We start from the raw sequence: 24,349 nt of genomic DNA on the forward strand, positions 1-24,349 counted from the left end.
GCAGCAAAACAATGACTGAAGTGTGCTAATGGGACCTTCAAAATAAAATCAAAACGATCAATTCAACACGTGTTCGTCAACATTACTTTTATTTTGAAAGTCATAGACGGAAGCGTAACATCTTATTATAGTCGACGTGACGCACCCATTGCTCGACTCTCCATTGGAAAAAAACATCGATAATTGAGAGTTGGTGGAAAAAAACAGTGTTGATAAGCCAAGTTAGTGTTGTATGCGTCGAGTGGGTTTGAATACGTGTTTTTTCTGTCGGTAAAATGGGAAACTGCCACACCGTTGGACCAAATGAGGCCCTTGTGGTTTCAGGTAACGTTAACGCTTTTTGGACGATGTGTTTTAGCTCGTTGGGCTCCTTCCTGGCACGTCAGGCTCCATGAAGTGCTTATAGAGAATAACCTGAAAAATAATTTAACTCTAATAATAACTCTCCTAACCTTTGTTCGGAGTGTAACGCATGTATGTATTATAGTACGTCAGAAGCTAACGTTAACATTACGTGTAGCGTTAACGTACAGTAAGCCACCTAACCGTTCGATGTCACGTTACTTTAGCCAGCCGTTGACAGGTCCACCCCAACCCCGAAAGAAAAAAAGGCTAATTTCCTTATTTTCCCCCCACAAAGGTTGATAAATGTTTATGTATCTGGAAAAATATGTTGTTTTTTGGCTTTCAATGGCAACTGAGAGAAGAGCCACAAAATCCACCGTATCGTACCAACGTTTATGCGTTTCTCCTCAGAAATATTTCTCATAATAAATCCACCTGTTTTCTCTGTTTCAGTCGTTTCTTCTAAAATGTCATCGCCGTAATGCGTGTTCAAGTGTCCTCTCTACGTTTTAGTGGCTGGGATTAAATTGGTGTTGGTTTGGCATCTGTTCTTATTTTGGTTTCGAAGTGTAACGATTGCTTTCACTTGGGCATTTTACTAAGTTAGACCATTATAGGTCTAACTCTAGGAATTGAGATGTAGGGAAGCTGGGCTAATGAGTTTATTGTAGGTCTTTTTCTTGAACAGTGGTGGTAGGATATGATGGCTCTCTGCTGCAGAAGGGATATAGCTAAATTAGGCTAATTCAATTCCGCTGATATACTCCCCTGGTTCCACACACCGTCAGATGATGTTAATACACTTGACACAGGACACCCAAGACCCACACATTGGCATAGGGTTTTCTTTTATTCGAAATTATCTGTAATGTTTAAGGAAACCAACAGCTGAGAGTCAAATCTCTGACACTCATTCTATACTGTGTCACCACTTTCTGTGTTGTCAAGTAATAGTAAAATCTGAATTATTTGTCATGTTGCTGCATTCTCTATTGACCTCATATGGATCCCTGGTGGACCTCAGGCCCCATTTATAGTAATTACTGACCTTTGTCTCTGTTAATCTTGCCTTAGTTTATAAATGTGGTTTGGCAGTGTATTGCATAAGACATACTCAGCACGCTTCTGTAACTGAGCCTGTTGGGGCAATTTTCCTGTCTTATTCACTTGTGATGAACAAAAAAAGAGAAATAGGATAGGGATTTTCCATTGTGAACAAACTTTTAAGAGCGTGTCAGTGACCACATAGAGGAACAGTGAGTGAGCGTAAGCTGCACATCCTGATTCCACGATAGATTAATTTCTCAAATGTAAAAAGAAATTACTCTTTATTTTTAGGAGTTTGAGTGCCAAAGCAGAATTTCCTTTTTTGGCCTATTGTGAAAGGCAAAATGTGAAATACCACTGCCTTATCGTGCGTGCTGTGAGTAAAGGCTTGCCCTACCCTGCATCAAGAAGACTGAAGTTGATGACAGGATTTATTTAGCTTGTGTAAATTCTCATTCATTCGCATGGAGCCCCTCCTCCCTCCACTGTGCAATGCAGTCAGGAATCTCGTTTATGCAGGTGGAGCGACTAGTGATGGGAAGTATGGCTCTGTGAAGGGAGCTGGATCTTATGGCTCCGTTCCTTTTCGAGAGCCGGCACTTTTGGCTCCCAAACGGCTCTTCATTTAGTATCACTTCTGCTGGTCACTGCCTAAGTTACTTTTCTTATCTGTTGCAAGAAATAAATACGCAAGATTCTTCGTCTGCAATACACTGAAATATTCTGTCATACTGATGGTTAAAAAGTGGGATATATCAAGAGTAACTATCCTAGTTGTACAACAAAAATAAGAGCCTTCTAATAAAATAGTATGGTTAATAAATAATTACACAGCTCTATACTGACACATACAGAAGCCCTATATTTCAATTTAATTTGATATAAGTGTCATTTGTTTGTTGTCATGCATTTCATTTTCTGCGAGGAGGGGGGGGGGGTCCAGCTCTCAGACGGGAGCCAGCTCCCCTTGTTCATTTAATAGTGTGCCTGTTTGCGACCGACACGTAGCTAGGAGCCACTGGGGCTAAAATGGTGTGTATGAAGATAGTTCAGCCCTCACCCCATACCATGTGACAGCTGGGAATGTCACACTAAACACTCCAGATTAAACTGTTAGACTGGGGCCAGTGAGTGGGACCAATATGTGTTGCTTAACTTGCATCTCATCTGGAATGATCTCACATTCACTTTAAAACTATTGTTGCTATAATTTATACAGTGTTTGGGAGGGTAATGACACGTGGGATTTTGAATTTGGATGTTTCTGCTGTGTTCTGCTTGCAGTTAAATTAGTGTGTGTAGTGTATTGTGCAGAAAAGGGGGTTTGTTTCAGGTGTTAATTTGTATATGAGCCTGGTCAGCACAGTTTATTACGATGTATAAGTTGGATAAATGGTTAGCACTAAATCACATAAACCACATGCTGTGCCAAGTGCACATGGCATTTAACAAGGCTGATTGACTTCTAAGTAAAGAAGAACATCGAATGAGTGGGTCAATAAGAATGAAGCATTTACATTGAGAACACACAGGTGTGTCTTGCTGTTGTGACACAGTAGATCACAATAAACTACCAGTGTGTGAGTGGGAGCGAAGTTACATCAAAAGAGACTGAAAGTGAAAGCAGAGACGAAGTGAATGTTCCTAGTGTAACACCAGAGGAATAAACATTGTGGGGGCTGTGGTTGGAAGATGGAGTGGTGCGTGTTTTTATGATTTGCTGAACGCCACATGATCATCTGCATAAGAAACCACAAATATGAAAACTGGGTCACTGTCTGATCTGGTCTCTATCTTTCTCAATACCTCTATGCTACTTGGTTTGAAACCAAATCTGCTGCTACAGTTCCATATAGGACTATGTATTCTATGTGTTTATTAGAAATGTATTCCTTCCATTGAACTGTTGTATGAATTCAAGAGCTTTGTGTACATGCATGCATCATGTAGATGAGTTAAATCAACTGCACACAGACTATTTTAAGTTATGGTTTTTGTAGCTGTTATGGGTGATATTTTTGTCCACTAGGGAGAAGCGTGCTGTATAAATAAAATAGCCTTGCCTAAGTTAATATGGTACACTTGTTAGTAAATAGTTGTGTGTTTATACATCCAGTAGTTGTGGAACAACATTAGCATTCATTTTGAGACATGTTCTGTCCACCTGGCAAATATTCACTCTCATAGCTCTGTATTGGATATCTGCTGTCATCTCCACCAACTCCTGAGGGAAATATCTGGCTCTTTAGTTGCTAAATGCTCCACTGTGTTCACCAGCTAGTCTCTAACTGTGTGAAAATAGCTGTGAGAGCAGTGAACCAAAACAGTAAAGTTGTGGGCCTAGTTAGTTAGTCATGGGCTAGCCTACTGCGTTTGAGCTGGTCACTTGGTTTTTTTTTCTTTCTTTTTTTTTTTCTCTGACTGTTTAACTGATGCTACTACAGTTTTTTTTTTTTTCCTTTTGTTGATTATAACCATGTGACGTCCATTTTATCTGTGTTATTCCAAAGGTGGCTGCTGTGGCTCAGATCAGAAGACATATGTTGTGGGAGGCTGGTCTTGGGCCTGGTGGCTAATCTCTGACATCCAGAGGTAAGACCTGTCTGCTCTGGCTCCAAACCAAAGAAAATGCTTAAATGTCCTTTTAGAGGGAGCCATTCTTAGATGGCACAGTGCTCACAGACTCAGGAAGGAAGCTTTTAAGAGCAGGGTATCTGCAGGTCAACACAACAGGTTCACAGGTCTCCATTCAATAACAGATTCTTTTACCCTGGAGGCATCTTAAGCACAATAAAGAATAAACAGGCCCTTACACATAATATGAAAGAAAAACTTGGCTTGTAGTACAATGTGCACAAATATATCTCTTTACTACAATATGCAAAACATTTCAAAATATTTTTTACATTTGCATTACTGACCAATAAGACTTCCCATACTAATGAATATTTCTCCTTTGTGGCCCGCTATTGGGGGAGGGGTGTAATGGGATTTCTGTTTGTCTGTCCATCCATTTGGTCCAGGGGGAGATATCTGTACAACTAGTGGTCAAATTTCCCCAGAAGATGTTTCCTAATGTCCTTTCTTCTAAGGCCATCATTAGGCCAGAATGTTCAATGTGTGGAACAAGATATTTCAAAATCTATTGAGCAGTTTGTCATTACATTTATTGAGCACATTCATGCTCCTTGACAGCTAATGTCTTTCCATTTTGGACACTCCATGAGCTTTTCTCTAGGACCAGCCTCAGGCCATGTGTCATCGTCACACAACTTCTATGTTTTTCTCATTGTCAACAAATCCAATGACAAGAACAAGCCAACAATGAATTAATCCTACTAATAAGTATTGTGTGTAGTCAAAGCCTGATATACATGTAGCTTATTCCTCTGTGCCATAGAGCTCCATTGTTGTTAAAAAATCATTAAAAACACATCAATGAGCCACACTGTTGCACTGGATGACACGTTCCTTTATAATGATGAGCATGGGCACTGTAGTCAGTCACATATACATCGTCCTGGTGCTATAAATACTCTCTAGGATACCAAATGCATATTAATCTACAGCTGAAAATAGTTCCCAACAAATGCACAATCTAATTATTGTCATGGGATTTGTTGACAATAAGATAAATAAAGAATAATGCCCAGATTTAAACTTAAAACACAACTTGTTATTCTTAAATGTTTTGATTTATTTTTTTCATTTTGAAAATGTTCATAGGTAGGTATTAAGAATGTCAATATTTTAAGTTTAGCTTTGTAAAACCTGAAAAGGTTATTTTATATTCAGAAGAACTGATGAATTCTCATTCCTATCCTTATACAGTTCAGTGAAGAATAAACAGTTTATTTATGAATTGAGGCAAACACCATCAATATTAAAAACTGATGTTTACTAAATGTGTAAACACAGCGGCTCAACATTGTCCGCTGCTTTGCTAATGCAGCTCCAACAAACCAGCTTCTGAGAAAATGCTGGAAAGATAAACAGATGGTACATAAAGGAAAAGTTACAAACAAAATATTTACAAAACTATACAAAAAATAACTGTTAGCCTTGTAGTTTGCTGAGCACTCATTCTGACCCACTGACACTGAAGCAAAAAAGTTACAAGAAACTGAAAATTAATTTCTTTTTGTTATTCAATTGATAATAAACAAACAAATGGTATCTGGACTTTGTTTCTCTGCCAGAGCTTAAAACCAGAAAACAAAATTGTTAGTCTGATCTTACTCGAGTCTAGTCCTAATCAAGAGACAAAACCTGCAGCTGAAACAAACAGACTTTGTGGACTCGCAAACTGCTTGTTTGACCTTTAATCTACCGTAAAGCTTAAAGCTACCTACTCTAAAATGTGTAAAATCTCAGAGTTGTGGCACTGGGTTCAAAGTCACTGATTTAATGTCTGCGAAGCAGCTTTTGTTGGCAATGAAACTGTCTACAGAGTCTGGGTCATGTGGCCCGCTTATGGTGACACTGTTTCATGTCTTAGTGATCACAAATTTAGACTGAACAGCCCAAAAGTGTATTTAATTTTCACTTAATTGCCTTAATTGCGTGAGGTGTTCTTAAAACATTTTTTCAAAACATCTAGCTGTTACAAAACCTGCCTCTTTGTTTCTACTTTGCTAACCTGCTTTGCTTTGTCTGGTGTCGATCTTACCCTGTCTCAGCCCTAGTGTGTCTCCTTCAGGTTACCCATTTCCCGTTAAGTGCCGCTCTTTGTCTTTAGTTGCTAGGAAACGTAATGGCAGACCTCGACAATAAAATAAAGTTGATGCATGGCTGGATTTATAAATCCCCATTTAGAGACAGGCTGTCCCAGGAATCCTTTCTCATCTGTTTTTTATTCTGTCAACATTTCAGATTCTTTCTTGGATGATTTAAAAACAGGAGAGATGTTCTTGCTCCTCTCCAGAGTAGTGACCGCTTCAGCTAAAAGCCCTGTGTGCATACGCTAGTAGCTGGACAGCATTATAAAAACGGGGGCAGGGGGCAGTGTGGATTCCCGCTCGTGATGCAGTAATCATGTTAATGTCCAGCCCTGTGACTCATTGATCCAGTTCTTCTGGAAAGAAGTGGGAGGTGGAGCTGTTAACCAGAGAGTCTCCTCTTCCAAGTGTTGCTGCAATCAGCCTCCCATGTCTTTGACTCCGACAATAATGAATCCAAGGCAGTATTTATATTAAAGAACAGCTCTGAAACATAATCTCACATACACAGTCCAGCTGGACTAGTATTGAAGTGGAGGATAATGATTGAGGACATTCCTTTGTAATCTCCATACAAATGTAATCTTGGAGAGGCGCTGGGATCAAGAATCCTGTCAGCACTGACTTGAGTTTTCATCTATGGTTCTTACTTTTTGTCCCAGTTTATTTAAACATTTATTAACAGACAGAGACAAGAGAAGCTCTGTTGTAGCTGTGTTACCAGCACCACATCATACATGAAACAGCCTTCGGGGCTAAAACAGGAGGTCAGCTTGTGTCTTTTACCCCCTCCCTCCTCCCTCTTTCTCTTGACCTTGGTTACTGACATTCCTAACAGCTGTTGTCCAACTTACTGTTTTGCCTCTGCTATTCCCACCTGCCTGCCTGCCTGCGTAGAATGTCTCTGGAGGTTATGACCATCCTCTGTCGCTGTGAGAATATCGAAACTTCGGAGGGTGTTCCCCTGGATGTGACAGGGGTGGCTCAGGTAATGCATTTCAAAAGACCGAAAAAAAAAAAAAGCAGTGGCTGGTGCTCGAGACCAAAGGAAGACCCAGGAAAATTGTTCAACTAACAAGCTAACGTTGTCTATGTGTGTTTGTTTTTCTCATCTTTATGGCTTTTTTTTCCTTCGGCAGTGGAAGGGAGACAATCAGCTGTCACTAACATGGGCTTCACCACAAAGCTGAACTCTGAGTCACTTTTGGCAACGGGGTCAATAAATGGAGGCTATAGAACTGGCTAAAAAGAGGATTTGAGGAATCTTATGCAAAACACAAATTGAGTTATTTGAATAAAACTGCATTTGAAAACAATTAAGACAATCCTACAAGGTTTGAATCTGGATAGCATTTCATTTTGCTCCGTTGTTAGTGATCTGGAGTCCTTGGGTGAATGGTTTCACTTTGTCCTGTTTTTCCCTCGTGTTACTGGCCCTTCCCTTCATTTGCTTTCCCTCCGAACATGTCAATTTTTGTTTTATATTTTTCCACATTCTTCACAGGATAACGCTTGAGATTATGACCCTGCAGCCCAAGTGTGAGGATGTAGAGACAGCGGAGGGTGTAGCTATTACTGTCACTGGGGTGGCTCAGGTAAATCACCACACTTTTCTGGGAATGCCAGTTCAGACTCCACTATCCCACACATCTTCCCCCTACCCCCCACCCCACCCTCCTTTTCTCTAGCATCACCCCATAATCACAGCAGAGGTGGTATTTCATACAGAGGGCTCAAGTTAAGATGCACACCTGTATTTTTAAATAAGACACTAAAATAGATGCTGGGTCAAATTGTTGTCTGCATAATTTACTTTCATATCTGGGCAGAAGACATCTAGTTAAACTTATCTGACCAAGCCTGCATTCAGACTGACAGTAGCACTGTGTCAACACTATATGTCTGATAAGCCTTCAAACTGGATTTTCCTGTAGCAGCACAGACACATACACACCAATGTACCCCCTTGCATTTTGTTGACAGTGTTATTTTCAGTCTGAACTTGGTCCCAGTGTGACAGAAGAAGAGGTTTGTGTAGAGCCTGATGTGCATTTTAGTGTCAATCTCAGTGGGGTTTTTTTTGTTTTTTTTTGTGTCTGTTATTTGGTCCTGTTCAGAGCCAAAATGAAATTATTTTTTTTCGGGCGACAACTTTAAGAAAGAAAAAAATCCACCTTGAAATAGAATTCACTATATATCTACTCCACAATCCATTTGGGTAACTAGGCATACACAATAAAAGTTAGCAGCATAAAGACAGGGACACTAAATACATAATAATGATATTCTTTTATTTTGATTTCTTATTACAAAGTTCTTCAAAATTCTGTATAGGATAAAAACACAGATAACAGGAGCAAATTATTACAAGCAAACTAAAATACAATAGTGAAAAAAACAAAAAACTTTCAAACATTCAGGGGACTCAACAAATCATAGATATAAAGCAGGAGCATGACCATGCAAAGCTTTAAAAACCAGCAGCCAAACCTTAGCAAGGATTGTAGTAATGTGGTCTTTTCTCTTGGTCACTAGCATTCTGCACAAGCTTGAGACTGGGGGGGGGGGTTCTGCTATAGTAGATGTAGCAATGGCGTAGGCTACACCATAACTACAGAGATACCACGTGGTCGTGGAGGCTGCAAGAACTGTGATTGGTCAGCTTGGGTTCTCTATCGCAGACAATGAAAGAAGGTAAACACGGTGATTGCATGGAAATAGTCTCCTAATTCAGTAATAGCCAATCTTTCTCTATAACAAAGGGAATGACAGAAAGTAAACAATACTGTGGGAAATATAATTAAAGCATGATACGGCCTGATCATTTGCAATACATCTATGGGACTGTCTACGATGGGACTGTTAACCCCTTGCGCCAGTTATAAATCCAGTTGAAGTGACTTTGAACAACAAACCGAATCCTTACCTCTTGACAGCTGCCCCTCATCTTGGACGTTCTGCTCAAATGACTGGCTACAGGTCACAACAGTCATGGATATCTTGTTTTGCCTCATCTTGAGGAAATATGTTCTTGTAAATAAGGGTTGACTGAATTCTAAAAAATGAAATCTTTTTTAAGGTGGATTTTTCTCTTTAAGAACTTGTAACATAATATACCACTATTTTCTGCATTTCCATTTGCAAATTATATTCTGCTCTTATTCATTTGCCTTTTTTTGTCCGCATGCCAGTATTTCATTTTGTGTTTGAAAGAAGATGCCTCATTATCAGTTCTGTATTTTGGCCGTGGTCATGCCAATGCTCCTCTCTTCTGTGTTTTCCTACTTGCATGCTGGCAATGACCCCACTGTTAAGAGCTGAACAGCCCCTCACTCTCACGCTTCACAGAGAGGCTCATCATGCCACTGTTTGATTGGTCCAACTTAAGCCAAAGCCATTGTGGAGCGTGTGTCCCATGGCAACAGGAGTTGTGTGTCCTTCTTAAATTAAAGAGACATATGTTTACACTAAGAGGGAGGCACCCAGCAGTTAATTTAAAGGAAACCAGAGCAGTATGTTAATCTATATGGAGGACCGGAGTCGAAAGCTACTTTCGCAACAAGTGAAGCTATCCGTTCATCAGTAAACTCTGTAAATCACAGACAGTTGAGGCAGAGCAGCCGGAGGACATCAGAGGGAAAACCAGAAAATATTTTTTCCAGAAAATATGATCCAGATCAGAGTCTGATCGGAGCCAGCTGTAAATCTCCTCGGTATGATAGCTGTGAGCCGACTGTCCCTCAGTGGCCAGAGGCCACTGTTGTGGCAGCATGGCATGTATAGTCAATCTATGCACTCTGATGTCGATCAACCAATAGGTGAAAAGTTAACCCCATGACACACAGCCCCCCTCATTTGCATAATGAAACAGAAATGCATAAAGAAATGTAAAGACAAGACAGAAATAAATACTGTTTGGGGAAATAAATGGAGGAAAAATGTAAAGGGAAAATAATACATACATAATAAATATATTAAAATGAATGAATAAATTAATAAATAAAATGGGAACGTAAATAAATAGGGGAGTTGATACAAATATATACAGAAGCAAATTAAAACAGAAATAATCATTTGTGTCACATTTTATAAAATACTTAAATCTGTACTTTAATTTTAATATTATTTTTGGTGCATTTAATGGCATATTAATTTATTCATTGAGTAATTTATTTATTTTTGATTTTGGCAGTTCCAGTCCTCCATAAATCTAGGATATTGTTTTAACTTCACTATGCCAATTGGATATTTCAATCACATTTTGCCATGCGACTTTCAGTAAGAGTATTTTTGTCTACTTTGACAGCCTACTGGTCAGTTGGCAGTAAAACCAATTGAAGGGTCTGACAAATCTATCACCTTTTTAAAAAAAAAAAAAAAAAAAAAAGTTTTCTGGCATGTTTTCAACATGAGTTGAGGAAATAGATCTCAAGAAAAGTTTGGACGGCATTCTTTTTCTATCACATTTCCTGCATTTCCTGAATCTTGAAGGAGCTGTGGGTGTGTAGGAAGTAGGAAGAAGGGTTATGTCAAGAGGGAGATGGGGTGGTCATGAGTTAAGGGCAAGAGATTGTCATTGCACGCAGAACGGCTTCCCCTGCTGTCTGTTTGACCTGTCCTGTGTGTGATTGTGTTGCTGGCTTGCAGCCTTTTCTGTTTTCAGACATGTGTTTCCTTGGAACGACGTCCATCTTCCCTGACTTTGTTTTGCCCTCATTCGTGGTAGGAGTGCATGTTGCAAAACAAAACCATGTGCAGACCTCTCGCCTAAGGACCCAGCTCACTCTCTCTTTTCTTACAGCTCCAGTGGAGTACAACATCACCCCAAACCTTTTTTATTTCATGACTGTATAAGTGACCTCTCTTACTATCACTGATTGCCCTTGTGTTTATCTTGTAAACCTCAGATCATTGCCATTGATTTTCCGTTTGTTTAATTTTATTGTGAATTATCCCAATAATGTTTCTTTTTCCTCATTTAATTCCTTCACTTGTAAATGATCCTGTTAATTGTTTTTTGACCTTGTAACAGGAACATACAGTAGATTGCTGAATTGTGATTGGCCATGAATCTATCTTAGATGTTGGGATTTTCTTCAGTGTAATTATCACTGGAAAGTAGAACTTTGATAACAGGGAATCCTCGTGCATCAAGAAGTTTAAGAGTAGTGTTTTCATTACAGGTATGCTACATGCTTTGCTTGTCATCATAAGCCCAAAAGGAACGGGTTGGAGGTCGAATTTATGTCTGCATCTTCTCATATTGATTACAGATGTAAAGCATCTAATTGATGTGAAGGCCACAGATTAGATACAAGTATGCAGCTGTCTGCACTATTAAAGTCCAGGCACACAAACAGTGTGACTACAGTCACTATGTTATGATAATTTATGAGATAAGGGAAAAAATCCCTATCCAAAGATTAACCTAAAATGATGCTCAGTACATGAATAGCTAGTATGTTGTATTGAAAATATAAAAATTAAAAAGCATTGGGATATAATTTTGCACATGCAGATTTGTTTTTTGTGAAACATAAACTCAGCAGAACTTGAACATGAACTGGTAATTGATTATTAATTATCTGGCCATATAGAATTTACTCCATGTCAGTATTGGCCAATATTTTCTAAACCCTTGTCTAATCAGGCAAGGTGACTGTATACAAGTTTACAATTACAGTGCTCAGCCCTGAGTTTATGCATCCCTCCATCCCCAGCACCTGCTGTGCTGCCCCAGCTGTCGATTTAGTAATGTGTTTATAGTCCTTTTTCCTGTATGAGTAAGAATTGAAGCAGTTCGCCAAAGTTTACAGTGTTTTAGCCACATCGATAGCAATGATGCATGATCATAAGTTTGATGCAGTGAAAAGAATGTGTGGTAATTGATCAGATAGAAAATGATTGTTGGATGATACCACAAAAGCTACTATCTGTCATGCTTGCATGTGTGCCTGTATTTGTGGATGTGTGTTCAGCTGACGATCTTTGTCCACATTGGCACCAGGTGAAGGTGATGACAGAAAATGAACTGTTGGGTTACGCCTGCGAACAGTTCCTGGGGAAGTCAGTCGTGGAGATCAAGAGTGTCATCCTGCAGACCCTCGAGGGTCACCTGCGTGCCATCCTTGGTGGGTAGTCCCTCAAAACTGCATTGTCACTGCTTGAGTTTTTGTTTTATTTAGTTTTTTTCCAAAAAATGTGGACAGTCCAAGTAGTTTTTAAATCTTTGCTTATATTCTAGGAAAGTAGAGAAGAAGAGGGATTAAGGGGGACACAGACAAGATAGCTTTTAATTTTTATTTTGGCAACATCTTTGAGTCAAAACATGTAGCAAGATAAGCCACCGGTGAATGACTGATTGCAGCATGAACATTTGTTGCTACCAGAAGATTGTAAATGGCTGTAATTATCATGATTCTGGATCCTAAATGTAGATAGTTTTTGTGGCCGTGTTGTTATTTTTGAATTAGTTTAAGCCTGTTTTGTTTAGTATGAAGTAAGAACCTCACCATGATTGGGGCTGTGTGAAGCAGTTTTAACAGAAAGGTGGTTGTGGAGTAAAATGGCCAAGAGGCAGGTTTAGTCACTGACTCAGCTTGCCCCAGTTTCATTTCCATTCTGGTAAAATATTGTTGACTTGAATACATAGTGTGCTCAACAGGTGTGTAATATTATAAAGCACATCAGCATGCACAACAACAAAATAATCTAGTTCACTCATATGGCAAACAAGGAAAGGGCAATTTGAGCACAAGGGAGACAGAATGACACAGACGATATAAATTATATTGAACAAAATTGCAGGTGCTGCTTCTGTTTATTCAAATAAATTGCAGTCGCAAACAGATAATGTATAACTTCCTCTGCATCAGAGGAGGAGGTGTTTAAAACATCAAGGGTAAAAGCTGTCATGAATTGTAGCACATTACTGTCGACGGCTGAGGGTAACAGTGAGGATGTATATATCTGACAATGTTACAGATGAGTTGGCCATTGTGCTCTCTTGACATGTTGCCCATTTTTGTCAGTGTACTCAATTTTAGTTCAATAATGACTGTAGAAGTAACTATTTGAATGGGAAGTCACTAACCACTGATTCCACCCTTTTAGGCACCCTAACTGTTGAGCAGATTTACCAAGACAGAGACAAATTTGCCACTCTGGTGCGAGAGGTGGCAGCACCTGATGTCGGCCGCATGGGCATCGAGATCCTCAGCTTCACCATCAAGGTGTGAGACATCGAGACATCATGTTCACTTGATTCTGTATTTATCTGTTGAACATCTATTTCCTGTTTCTGATTTGAAATAGAATAATTTAATTGTACCTGCATATTTATTTTTCCTCCTGACAGGATGTATATGATAAAGTGGAGTACCTGAGCTCACTGGGCAAAACTCAGACAGCTGCGGTACAGAGGGATGCAGACATCGGAGTGGCAGAGGCAGAGAGAGATGCTGGCATCAGGGTAAGAAGAGCTTTAAGAGGAAATTAAAACTACAAACAAGAGCAATTAAAAAAACATCTGTTCTCTGATTGCTTATAGCTTTTAACTAAGAGCTGCTCCTAATCCATCTTTCTGTCATTATCTTTTGCACACTTTACAGGAAGCTGAGTGTAAGAAAGAAATGATGGATGTTAAGTTCCTAGCTGACACAAAAATGGCCGACTCCAAACGAGAGCTGGAAATGCAGAAAGCTTCCTTTAATCAGGAAGTGAACACAAAGGTATCACGTTATATAGCTTACATTTAACATAGGGTCAACAATCAAACATAATAGTAAAGTATTAATAAAACCTCCTGCCTCTCTAGAAAGCAGAGGCTCAGCTGGCGTATGAGCTGCAGGCGGCCAAAGAGCAGCAGAAGATCCGTCTGGAGGAGATCGAAATCGAGGTGGTGCAGAGGAAGAAGCTGATCACTATTGAGGAGAAGGAGATCGTCCGCACTGACAAGGAGCTCATCGCCACTGTGAAGAGACCTGCCGAGGCTGAAGCCTACAAGATGCAGCAGCTGGCTGAGGGACAGAAGTGAGTGGGTCCCACACAGATCGCCCCTCAGTGCACAGTGCATCACCATTTAAGTCTTGAGGGGGGATAATTTCACTTGTTTCCATTGCAAATGTTTTAACAATTTTCATGATTCAAGTGTTATTATCTTATTTTAAATTGCTGACATTTATTTCACCACAATTCCTGAAACAGGAGAAACTACGCAGCAACAACCAATGCTGGATATAATGTTACATCTTGTGCCATTATTCAAGGTGTTTACTCATCTGCAGAGCCTGTTTGGATTGAATGACACACCATCATGCAAATGAGTCCCATAAAACTACAGCATCATCAAAGTGGCTGCCAGTTTATCACTTACTTACCCTCACTCACCCAAGGTAAAGCGGTGAAAATATTCTAAATATAGCGTACACTTAAACTGGCCCTTTTTCAGGTGACTAAAATACGTTTTGCTGCTGACCCCGTCCACAGCAGTAGGTTGCTTTGCTTCCGTGCCGGTACTCCTGTCTGCTTATCCTATCTACTGTAGGCAACAGACTGATGGATAAGTACCTCATACAACCCCACTTCAAAAAATCCGAACTATCCCTTTAAAGTTGGTTTGCATCAGCACAATAAACACAGCAGTAAAACTGGGCTAAACAGTGTTTTCAAGTTACAATCGGTTGGAAAAATGCTTATTTCTTACCTCTCAAGTCAAACTTATATATTCATAAATTACATATATGAACTTACCTGTGATTTTTATACTAGATTAATGACTAAAGTTGCACATTTCACACATTGCAAAACAGTACATGACTGATTGCTAATGAAAGTAAACACTAAACCGTTCTTTTGATGCTTCTCTAACCCTACCCCAGGACAAAGAAGGTGCTGACGGCGCAGGCAGAGGCAGAGAAGATCCGCTTTATCGGTGAGGCAGAGGCTGCCTCCATTGAAGCGGTGGGGAAGGCAGAGGCTGAGAAGATGAGGCTGAAAGCTGAAGCCTACCAGCAGTACGGCGAGGCTGCCAAGACAGCTTTGGTCCTAGAGGCTCTACCAAAGGTCTGTGGTACACATTTATACACCCGTGGTTCAAAGAAAATCACCAACATTTCAGGAGTTTAGTTTATTGGTCTGATTACCCAGTGTCTTCACCACTAGAGGGTTGGCACCAAAGTCATCTCTATGTCTTCTTTAAACAAATACTGTAAAAAAAATAATAATAATCATAGGCAGTTGGCATTATGAAAATATGACACATTATAAGTCCATTATAAATCAGCTGCATTAAAACATACTGCAGGTTTCATGTCCTTGGTAAGCAAGAAACCCCACGGGAAGAGAAACAATCTGCCATTGTCAGTACTTCCAAAGAGTCCCTTTGTTTCCTTAAAACACATGGCAGATGTTTCACATTTAGGGTAATGCTGTCCCCCTACTCTTAACATGGTGTTTAAGCTATCTGTTAGAGACAGAAGACTTTGGTACCAATAGTTAAGTCACATATTGGTAAGAAGAACAAAGGGACAAAACAGAGGAAATAGAATGAATATAACAAACAGATGCTCACTGTGTTTTATCAGATTGCCAGTAAGGTGGCTGCACCCCTGTCCAAGACCAATGAGATTGTGATCCTGAGTGGAGACGGCAGCCGCGTGACTGGAGAGGTGAACCGTCTATTAGCTGAACTCCCTGTTTCCGTCAACGCCCTCACTGGGGTGGATGTGACTAAGGTAAGAGTGGCACTGTTCTCCGCAAGAGTTCCTATATTTCATCAGACCCATCTTGTGAATCTTACATCCTTATTCCTACTCTGTTAACTTCAGGGTCAGCTGTATGCTTGGCCTCCATGCTGTTGGTTTATCATTCATGTCTTCAGGGACTTTCCATCAAAAGTTGCAATTGCAACCTAATTTAGTCAACGCACGCACATACTGAGTAATTCTGCAGAATTTGAGCGCATTCTGTCTATAGTTGACATTACAGAAACATGATACTTCTAAATTGTCATAACTCAAAATAACTGGCCATAATTGGATTTAGATATTCTCCCAAAATGCCATCAGCCTGTTGTTAGCCATGATTGGCCACAAGGGGGTGCTGAAGTTTTAATGTGTCCTTAAGAAGACCAAAAAATGTACATGTCTTTATATCAGCATCCATGCTCAGCTGCAGTCACCTGTGTTTTCTTCAAAAGATGGCTCTTCTAGTTTCATTCCAAAGTGGACAATTGCTGTGATAGCGGAATATAATATCTAGCTGTAGTTTCTGAGGGTGTGACAGCACTCGTGTTTATTACTCTCTGTTTAAACCAGCTAATCCTTCTGTCCTCTGATCCACAGATCCCTCTGCTCCAGAAGATGATCAGCCCACAGTGCCAAACAGCCATGTGATCAATCAGGCCACAGACTTGTTACTCTGAATCCTTTAACATATATCTGCCTCAAGCATGAAAATAGTTTTTTCAACCTCTGACCCCTTATGCAACTGCCTTTGACCAGAATCACTCGACACCAACCAAGAGGTTTTTTTTATATTTTTAAGAGGTTTTTAATTTTCTAAAGGAAAAGAAGCTGGAGCCTTACTTGTAAAGGAGCAGACTATATGTATCTTCTATTGTTTTTAGTTTTTGTTTTAGACACATTGATACTTATCATAGTCCACTAGTTAGCCAGGATTATATGCTGCAATCCTGTTCAGTCCTACAAGTCATCCAAAGCAGAGTTGGGTATTTTTGAGAGACAAAAGTCAGAGTTGGACCACTTTAAATGTGGTAGTGTTAAACATTATTTATAGATAGAAAAACGCCACTGTCTTCAGTAGTAGATGCTGAAAAGAGTCTAAAACATAAAGGTCAAATCTGAATATTGTTCTCTTCTCTAGAGCTGTTTAAGAGCTACCTGAAGTTTGGAGGGCACCACTTCCCTGTCAGGTGTTATGACATTTATTCACCTCGGGAGCAGAGCAAAGTGTCCCAGCTCCTGCCTCTTCATTAAACAGTCATTCGTCTGATGCTCAGATAGTGAGGAAGCGTGCAGTAGACTGAGCACAGTGTGAAATAGGCAGCTTTTATTTCCTGTTTGCTTTTAAAACTCTATTTCTTATAGATTAATTAGACTTATCTCTAACTCAGAGAGAACTTGATGGATCCTCACCCACTGTGATTGTAAAATTTACAGTATATTACAATATCAGTGATATTTGAATCACTTGTACAATAATTCTTACCTCCCGGTATATTGTCATGCCTGTCTTCTTGTTCTGATGTGCAGTGCCTGTTCACCACACAAACCTTAGGACAGTGGTTTGGCTTTAGTTGGATTTATGTCAGAGTATATCACTGTGTTATAGATGGATGATGTTTAGATATTGTTCCCTGTTCTCATAACATCCGCTTATACTAACAATAGTGTTTACTCTTTACTTTTGTCGCATGTTTGTACACATAGGCAGATTATAACGCTAAGCAAACACATAATACAAAGCCATACTTAGAAAAGATTAGCCTTAAAAGACAGCCTGGACGCCTGCCAGGCTTACTGAACATTTCTTTATTACTCATGTAGCACATGGATACACGTTCAGGGTCTGAGCTTTAGTTTATTTTGTTACTTCTCTCCCTCTTTCCTCCTCCTGAGACGAACTGTTAGTCCTCCTTCTACTCAGACGTGGTAACGTGTTTCTCAGATGTTGTTTCGCACGTTGACTTTTGCAGACTGTGTACATATTTTATATCTTTAAAGAGTACACCTCTGTGGCTTGAAAGTTGCCACTGTGTTGCATATCTGTGATGACAAAGCAGGAATTTAATGTCTCGTTCAGTCGGTCTGTAACTCATTAAGTTGGAAAATAAGCATGTAAACAGGTCATAAAAACTGTACATGGTGTTTGTGCTTGGGTGGTCTTCAGTTTGGTAAATGTAATGTCAAGCAGTTGGATCACTGACTTTTCCTGCTGCAACATGTACATTTTCTTGTTGCTCGCTGATCAGGTCAATCTACTTACTACATGTAGTCTGTCACAGTCGTTTTAACCATTGAAAGCGAGATGACAGCCGATGTCCAAAATGATGGTTCAGTGTTACATCATCACTTGTGGCGTGAGGACACAGTGTGCAACAAGTTGTAAGTTTCAACCTCTAGATGGCAGGATCTTAACCTATATTGAGTTACTCTTCAAACTAAATGAGCCTTTTGTTGCTGCCTCTTAGAAATTTGAACTGTTGTTTTGCCACATAATCCGACCTGCTTACTGTGCACACAGTTAGGTTGGGCTTCCCTTTTATAATGATGTATTTTGCTTCTGGTAAATCATATCGTGAATGATCATTAACCACTTTTCAGAATCTGTGACCTTAAATGTTTTAGTTTTTTATTTTGCAACTGACTGTTATGAAGTTATAATAGTCGCACCATTTTCTTTATTTTCTGTGAATAAACATGAGACTTGTGGCTTGTTTGTTCCGTGCAAATTTCATCTTGTTTCTGTTTTTGATATGACTGTTACATTTCCCTCCAAGTTCTAATGTTTTTCTGCAACTATTTTACCTGCTGTAAATGATGGTGAAAACACTGCCTGGCTGTGTATCAAGTGATTAACAGCATCTAATATCATTCATCTGATCGTGCATACACTGTCCCATTTTCAAACTGTGATTCACTGCAGCCTGGCAGAGCCCGCCAACAGTTTACTCTTCACTGTGGTCTGGCGATTCAGACAAATGGCATTTTTAAGTCGGCTGCACAATAGATGATTGACAGTTTTCGTCTTCATTCAGACATCAACATGGAACTTTTTCTACACCTGACTGAAAGGCTGCACCAGCCCCTGGCAGTCAGTAGGACTGATCTGGAAACACAAAACTAACCCACCCGATTCAGCTTCTGAATACATTTAAGGTGAGAAATGGAACAGTTGCAGAATGATTTGACAGTTTGAAAGGTGGCGTGTCACATTATGTTTACATATCGGACCCAGATTAATCCACATCAGTCAATCATTGTGAGTGGTTGTTTCCAGACTGTGCAAAGGTATCTTGATAAAATGGGTAATAACTTGCAGTAGAATGAGCCTGTTATTTAGAAAAGTAGATTTTGTTTGTGTACACAGTGCCTTTGTTAAATAATCATTCATACTTAAATGTGCAGTTTGTTGACTGTATTGATCATACACTTGGAAGTAGTGAGGGATATTCTATCATGAATTTACTGTCAAAGACTAACTTGTAGAATATATTTCTTTCCACTTATTCTGTTCGATGTACTTCATGACATTCTGTACTGCAAATGTACAAGGGAACACAGATATATATCTAGTTAGATGATAAATATAAAGTGTTTTACAGCTTTTCCTTTGGAATCTGGACCTCATTAATTATTTTGGCCATTATTATTGTGTGTCAAACAATACAATTTCTTGATTTGTATTATCTAATAGGAAGAGTGGCAACTTCCTACTACAAGTGGCATTTTAGAGGAGAATGTGTTTAAATACCAAATACAATGACCTATGCCTTAACTCTCTCATGGACACATCTATAATCTCTCTTAAAATTATATTGTAGCTTTATCTTCTCATGTTACACTGGCCTTTGGAAAACTGATCCAGCATGGCATTTTAAGCATGTGTTCATGTTATTCTGTGTTGTGTGCCACCCTATAATAAATGTTATATCACTTCCTGTTGGCCTTGCTGTCTGTCTGTTACAGAATCTTATATTAGGAAGGCTTGACTTGGCTTCTCACACACATAGCTTGAAAAGATTTCATTGCCTGCACATGAGTATACAATATACTTTATACTGTTCATGCAAAATGAACATGAAGGCAGAGATAAAAAGCTTTGGGTCAGCAGGAGCAGATGTGTCATCTGGCCTGAGGTCTGGATGCTGGTGAGATGACCGTGACAAAGCAGTAAAAACATGTCCTCTAAATGTTATCCATAATTAATGAGTATGACTAACAGTTATTAAAGGGCTATGTTGATATTTTGGGACTGTCATTGTGTCATAAAAGGTATTGTAGGTACTGTATGTAAGAAACTTCCAAACAACTTCAGTAGCAAAAGTATGAATGCAATGATTATTCCACACTTCTCATGCTTTATGAGAAGCTGGACCCAAGCGGGCTGTACAACCCTTAAGCCCATTTTCTTGGCAAAGATGACATCCTTAATTGGGAAACCTTTTGAAATATTTTCATGCATCCCTGATGTTTAAGATTCTGAATGGGGAGGTGGATGCTCCCCCACCACAACGCTCACAAACAACAGGTCCACGAGGTCTGCTCATAGAAGGGACTGTATGGGCCCTTACAAGACCAGCTCCCTCAGCCAGTCTTGCTTTTCTGTGAGAGCTTCTCAATTGTGTAGTACCCTACCGACTGAAATAAGGACCTGCACCACATGCGACCTGAACACCCTCAATGCAGAAAATGTGTTTTCAGTTATCATTATCATTATTTCGCTAACTTGTCCCATGTCCTATGCCTGTTGCCAGATGGTCTGTTTTGCATGGCTTGTGTATGTGTGACCTAGCATTTCATTAACAATGTGGTATTCATATTTTTACAGTTGGCTCCCTTACATATTTAGTGTGTTATATAACTATTTCACTACTTGTATTAAGATTGCTATTATTGGCTGGTAACATTGTCCTCTATGTCTAATTACTTAATGCTGCTCTGCAAAGGCTAATGTGTTATTCAAATGTGGTTATTAATATTATTGCTCATTTGTGCTCTGTTGCCCTCATATTTCTTTGCATGGCTACATTTACTGAACAGTGGCTGTTATTGTATTATTGCAACAGTGTTTGGCTTCCTCTTCTGCATGATTTATGTACTATCTTGAGAAAGCTGACTTTGTTGCTTTTGTTTCATTTTGTCTTTTTGGCATCTTCCTGTGCTATGTTTTTATTTTTTAATCTGTCACTTCATTAGTTGTAGAACATCTTGCCAAAGGACTGCAGTTGAAAATGAGCTGGCTGGCTAACCCTGGCACATTTACGGGAATGCTGATTAATGTGCGTTGTCCTTATAAATAAAGAAAATGAAGTGAAATGACAGGCTTGTTGTCAGATTTTTGTTATCTGGAGTCAGTGTGTCTCCAGTTAACTTTCATGTCCCCCCAACAGCTGATCTGGACAGCTGATGGAGGACATGACTGTACAGTCTGGCCCAGAGTCAGTCCATATTCAACCTGAAGAGGGCAGTCACAGTCCTCTCACCAACATTAACAGACGACACAGATACTGCAGCAACACACTCCAATACTACTGTTAATAAATAATAACCATAAAAAAACTACCAGTAATACTACCGCTACAATTACCACCACTGCTACTACTACAAATAATAATCCTAATAACACATTTATTCATATAGCTGATTAAAAGCTAATTATGTAGCACTGTGGTGTGGAAGCAGTTATTTGGGTGTTTTTTCATGTTTGAGCCAATTAACTTTACAATACTGCTAGCCCTTTTCCAAAATAATGCCATGTGTTTCAGGCTTTTGTAAGGTAGTTTTCCAGGTAGTTCATTTCAAATATTTTTCTGTACTGTAGGAAAATCAAGTGACTGGAAACCTGGAAACGTACCTGAGTAATGTGTTAAAGTTACATGTTGTGTTGTATTGCCACATAACGATAATGAAATTGATTACAATAAAAGCAGACGTGATCTTCATTGTGATGGAGTTTCTAGTCTTTTTTTTCAAGGTGATTTTCACTGGGTTGTAAAAATGAATGGAAACAAATGGATGCCTGAATGGAAAGTAGAGAAACCACTGTTGAATAGAAATGATCTAAATGAATAAATAAAGTATGTTTTTTAATCTCTGACTCACTGTATCATTTCAAATTCAGATTTCTTTTAGTAATAAGTGCATGTGGCCCAGACTTTAACATGCTGCTACCTAGTACACGAACAATGACTTCACTTTGCATTTCCTTGTAGATGACTTTCTTTAGTGTTTCAAAACATCAGCTTTTGCCTGGTAATATTCAATAACATATTTGTTTGGTTAATCAAGCTCAAAATGCAGTAATGGATCCAAATGAAGATCCTCCAGTTCATATTTGAAACACTTTGGCCTGTACAGATGTGCTGCACTTGTGCACATAGCCTACATGTTCCCTCCATCATGCACAGTTCTGTTTGTTTTTGACCTGATCTTCATTGGTGGAAGAAGTACTCAGATCCTTTACTGAAGTCAAAGTACCAATACAATATACATATACAATACTTTGTTAAAAGAAAAAATCCTGCATGCATAATCCTACTTAAGTAAAATACGTAAGTATTATCACCAAAATGTACTTAACGTATCAAAAGTAAAAGTACTTATTCAGCAGAAAAATGGCCCCTGTAACTTATATATATATCATATATATTAATATATATGAAATTATCAGATGAGTGGTACAATATTTCCCTCTGAAAGTATAAAGTAGCATAAAATGGAAATACTCAAGTAAAGTACAAGTACCTCAAAATTGCACCTAAGCACAGAACTTGAGTAAATGTACTTTGCTATATTCCACCACTGCTCATCTTCTATGTGCACATACCTGGGTTTGGTACGATTTTTTCCCCCGAAATAAGAAAGTGTGAAATAAGTGCACACATTTACCTGCCACACTTATGCCCCAGAGTCATTCATTTCAGTCAATTATGTTCAGAACTCTTAAGGATGTAGCTGTTGTGCCAATACACCCAAAACTCATGTACAGTTCTGTTTGGGGCCTTTCCTCAAATGGAAACGTGAACTACCCTCAGTTAATGACAGATGGATAAAAAAGGTTCAAATAGGGAAGAAAAATTTTTTCACTCAAAGTTTTTTTTAACCTCCTGACATGATATTGCCCCAGAGGATGATCAAAATTAAACTCTTTCATAATGTATCTCTCCCTTTTTTCTTTCTTCCCCCATTCTTAATTAGTCTGCTTATATAAAAACTAATTTCCAGTGTTGTATTTTGCTCTGATCTGAGCCAGTGGGGTTTGGTTGGACAGGAGTAGGGGTGAGGAGGGAGGGGAAGAGTGGGTGAGACTGGACAAAGCTAGAAACATGTGGTAGAGAAATGGTGATGAAACATGATGTAATGACATTATGATGGCACTTACTTGTTGTTTCAGAAACAATGTACCTAACTGCAAACAGTTGACTCAAATCCCAACATGTTTCCCCTGATGACTTTGGATAAAGCCGGCTTGTTGCGCAATGAAAGCTTCCTCCCTTCTTGTCTCTACGTGTGGTGAAGAATAAAAAAACTTATCTGTGAACGCAAATGGAGAATTGTAGAAAAAGTGTAGCATTTCTGCTGCAGATAAAGTGTTGGAGTGAAACCAAACCACCCAGATAGTCCTACCTCCATCTTTATCTGTGCCTACAGGAGGACCTCTCACACCCTGTACCAACTCCCACACTCTAAGTAAGGAGTGCGTTACCATAGTAACTATCATGTCCCACCTAACCCGGCCCTTCCTAAAGAGCATGTTGCAATTCACAGACAGCATCCATAAACAAAGAAATAGTTACTGAATTGAACTATTGGAACATTGTTAAAAATATTAAGAATCACAGTCCTTCTCCCTCTGTAGGTTTACACTACACAGGGAGATAAATTAACTTAGAATACCTTAGAATAGTGGTGTAGTGGTAGCTGAGATGTGACTGTACTGTGAATATTTCTAAGTTAAGGATTTGGTGTTGGAGCAGAACATTTATCAGTGTTGCTTGAGAACTCACTACACTCAATACCTGAAAAAGAGGTGGCTATATTGTGTATTCTCGTGCATATTCTGAACTACATGACACTGATCAATTACTACTTAACAAGCTTTTGCATAAGTTTTGGGATTTGAATTTAATGAGTCGAGAGTTTCTAGCAGAAGGGCAAAGCCCCCACGAAGACTTGTTTTCTTTACAAAGACAGTCTATTTTTAAGGGATGTAGACAAACTGTCAAGGATTACAGACAAACTACAGCAAACTACTACCAGCTCTATCACAGTCCAGGCATGATCAGATGCTGTGAATTTGATGTGTGGTGTCTGTATGACACTAATCATAAAAAAACAGATCTCAGCCCTCATATCCTGGAATCCATATGAGCGCGTGAAAAAGAGTTTAATAAGTCAGATAACATGACATCAGCTGACATATCATAGTATTAAATTCCAACCCATGAAACCATAAATCCAAGGGCTTTGAGATCCAGAGGATTTAAGAGATGGTGA

At 39.2% G+C, this 24,349-nt stretch overlaps 1 protein-coding gene across 3 annotated transcripts; it reads left to right on the forward strand.

Annotated features, from left to right (window-relative positions):
* The first annotated feature begins 138 nt into the window (after positions 1 to 138).
* LOC122888446 (flotillin-2a) lies at positions 139 to 19,791 on the forward strand. Of its 3 annotated transcripts, none has more exons than XM_044222901.1 (11): positions 139 to 324; positions 3,903 to 3,984; positions 7,008 to 7,098; positions 12,118 to 12,241; positions 13,224 to 13,342; positions 13,468 to 13,581; positions 13,721 to 13,840; positions 13,927 to 14,141; positions 14,990 to 15,173; positions 15,695 to 15,844; positions 16,454 to 19,791. In XM_044222901.1, exons 1-11 carry the CDS (start codon positions 276 to 278, stop codon positions 16,502 to 16,504), a joined length of 1,299 nt encoding a protein of 432 aa, XP_044078836.1. In that variant the 5' UTR covers positions 139 to 275; the 3' UTR covers positions 16,505 to 19,791. The 3 variants fall into 3 exon arrangements, with proteins under 3 accessions (XP_044078836.1, XP_044078835.1, XP_044078837.1); XM_044222900.1 differs by lacking the exon at positions 7,008 to 7,098 and adding an exon at positions 7,615 to 7,705 and having other exon boundaries at positions 140 to 324; XM_044222902.1 differs by lacking the exon at positions 7,008 to 7,098 and having other exon boundaries at positions 308 to 324.
* Positions 19,792 to 24,349: the final 4,558 nt, after the last annotated feature.

This window comes from Siniperca chuatsi, linkage group LG14 (assembly GCF_020085105.1).
Source record: "Siniperca chuatsi isolate FFG_IHB_CAS linkage group LG14, ASM2008510v1, whole genome shotgun sequence".
Taxonomy (NCBI): Eukaryota; Metazoa; Chordata; class Actinopteri; order Centrarchiformes; family Sinipercidae; genus Siniperca; species Siniperca chuatsi.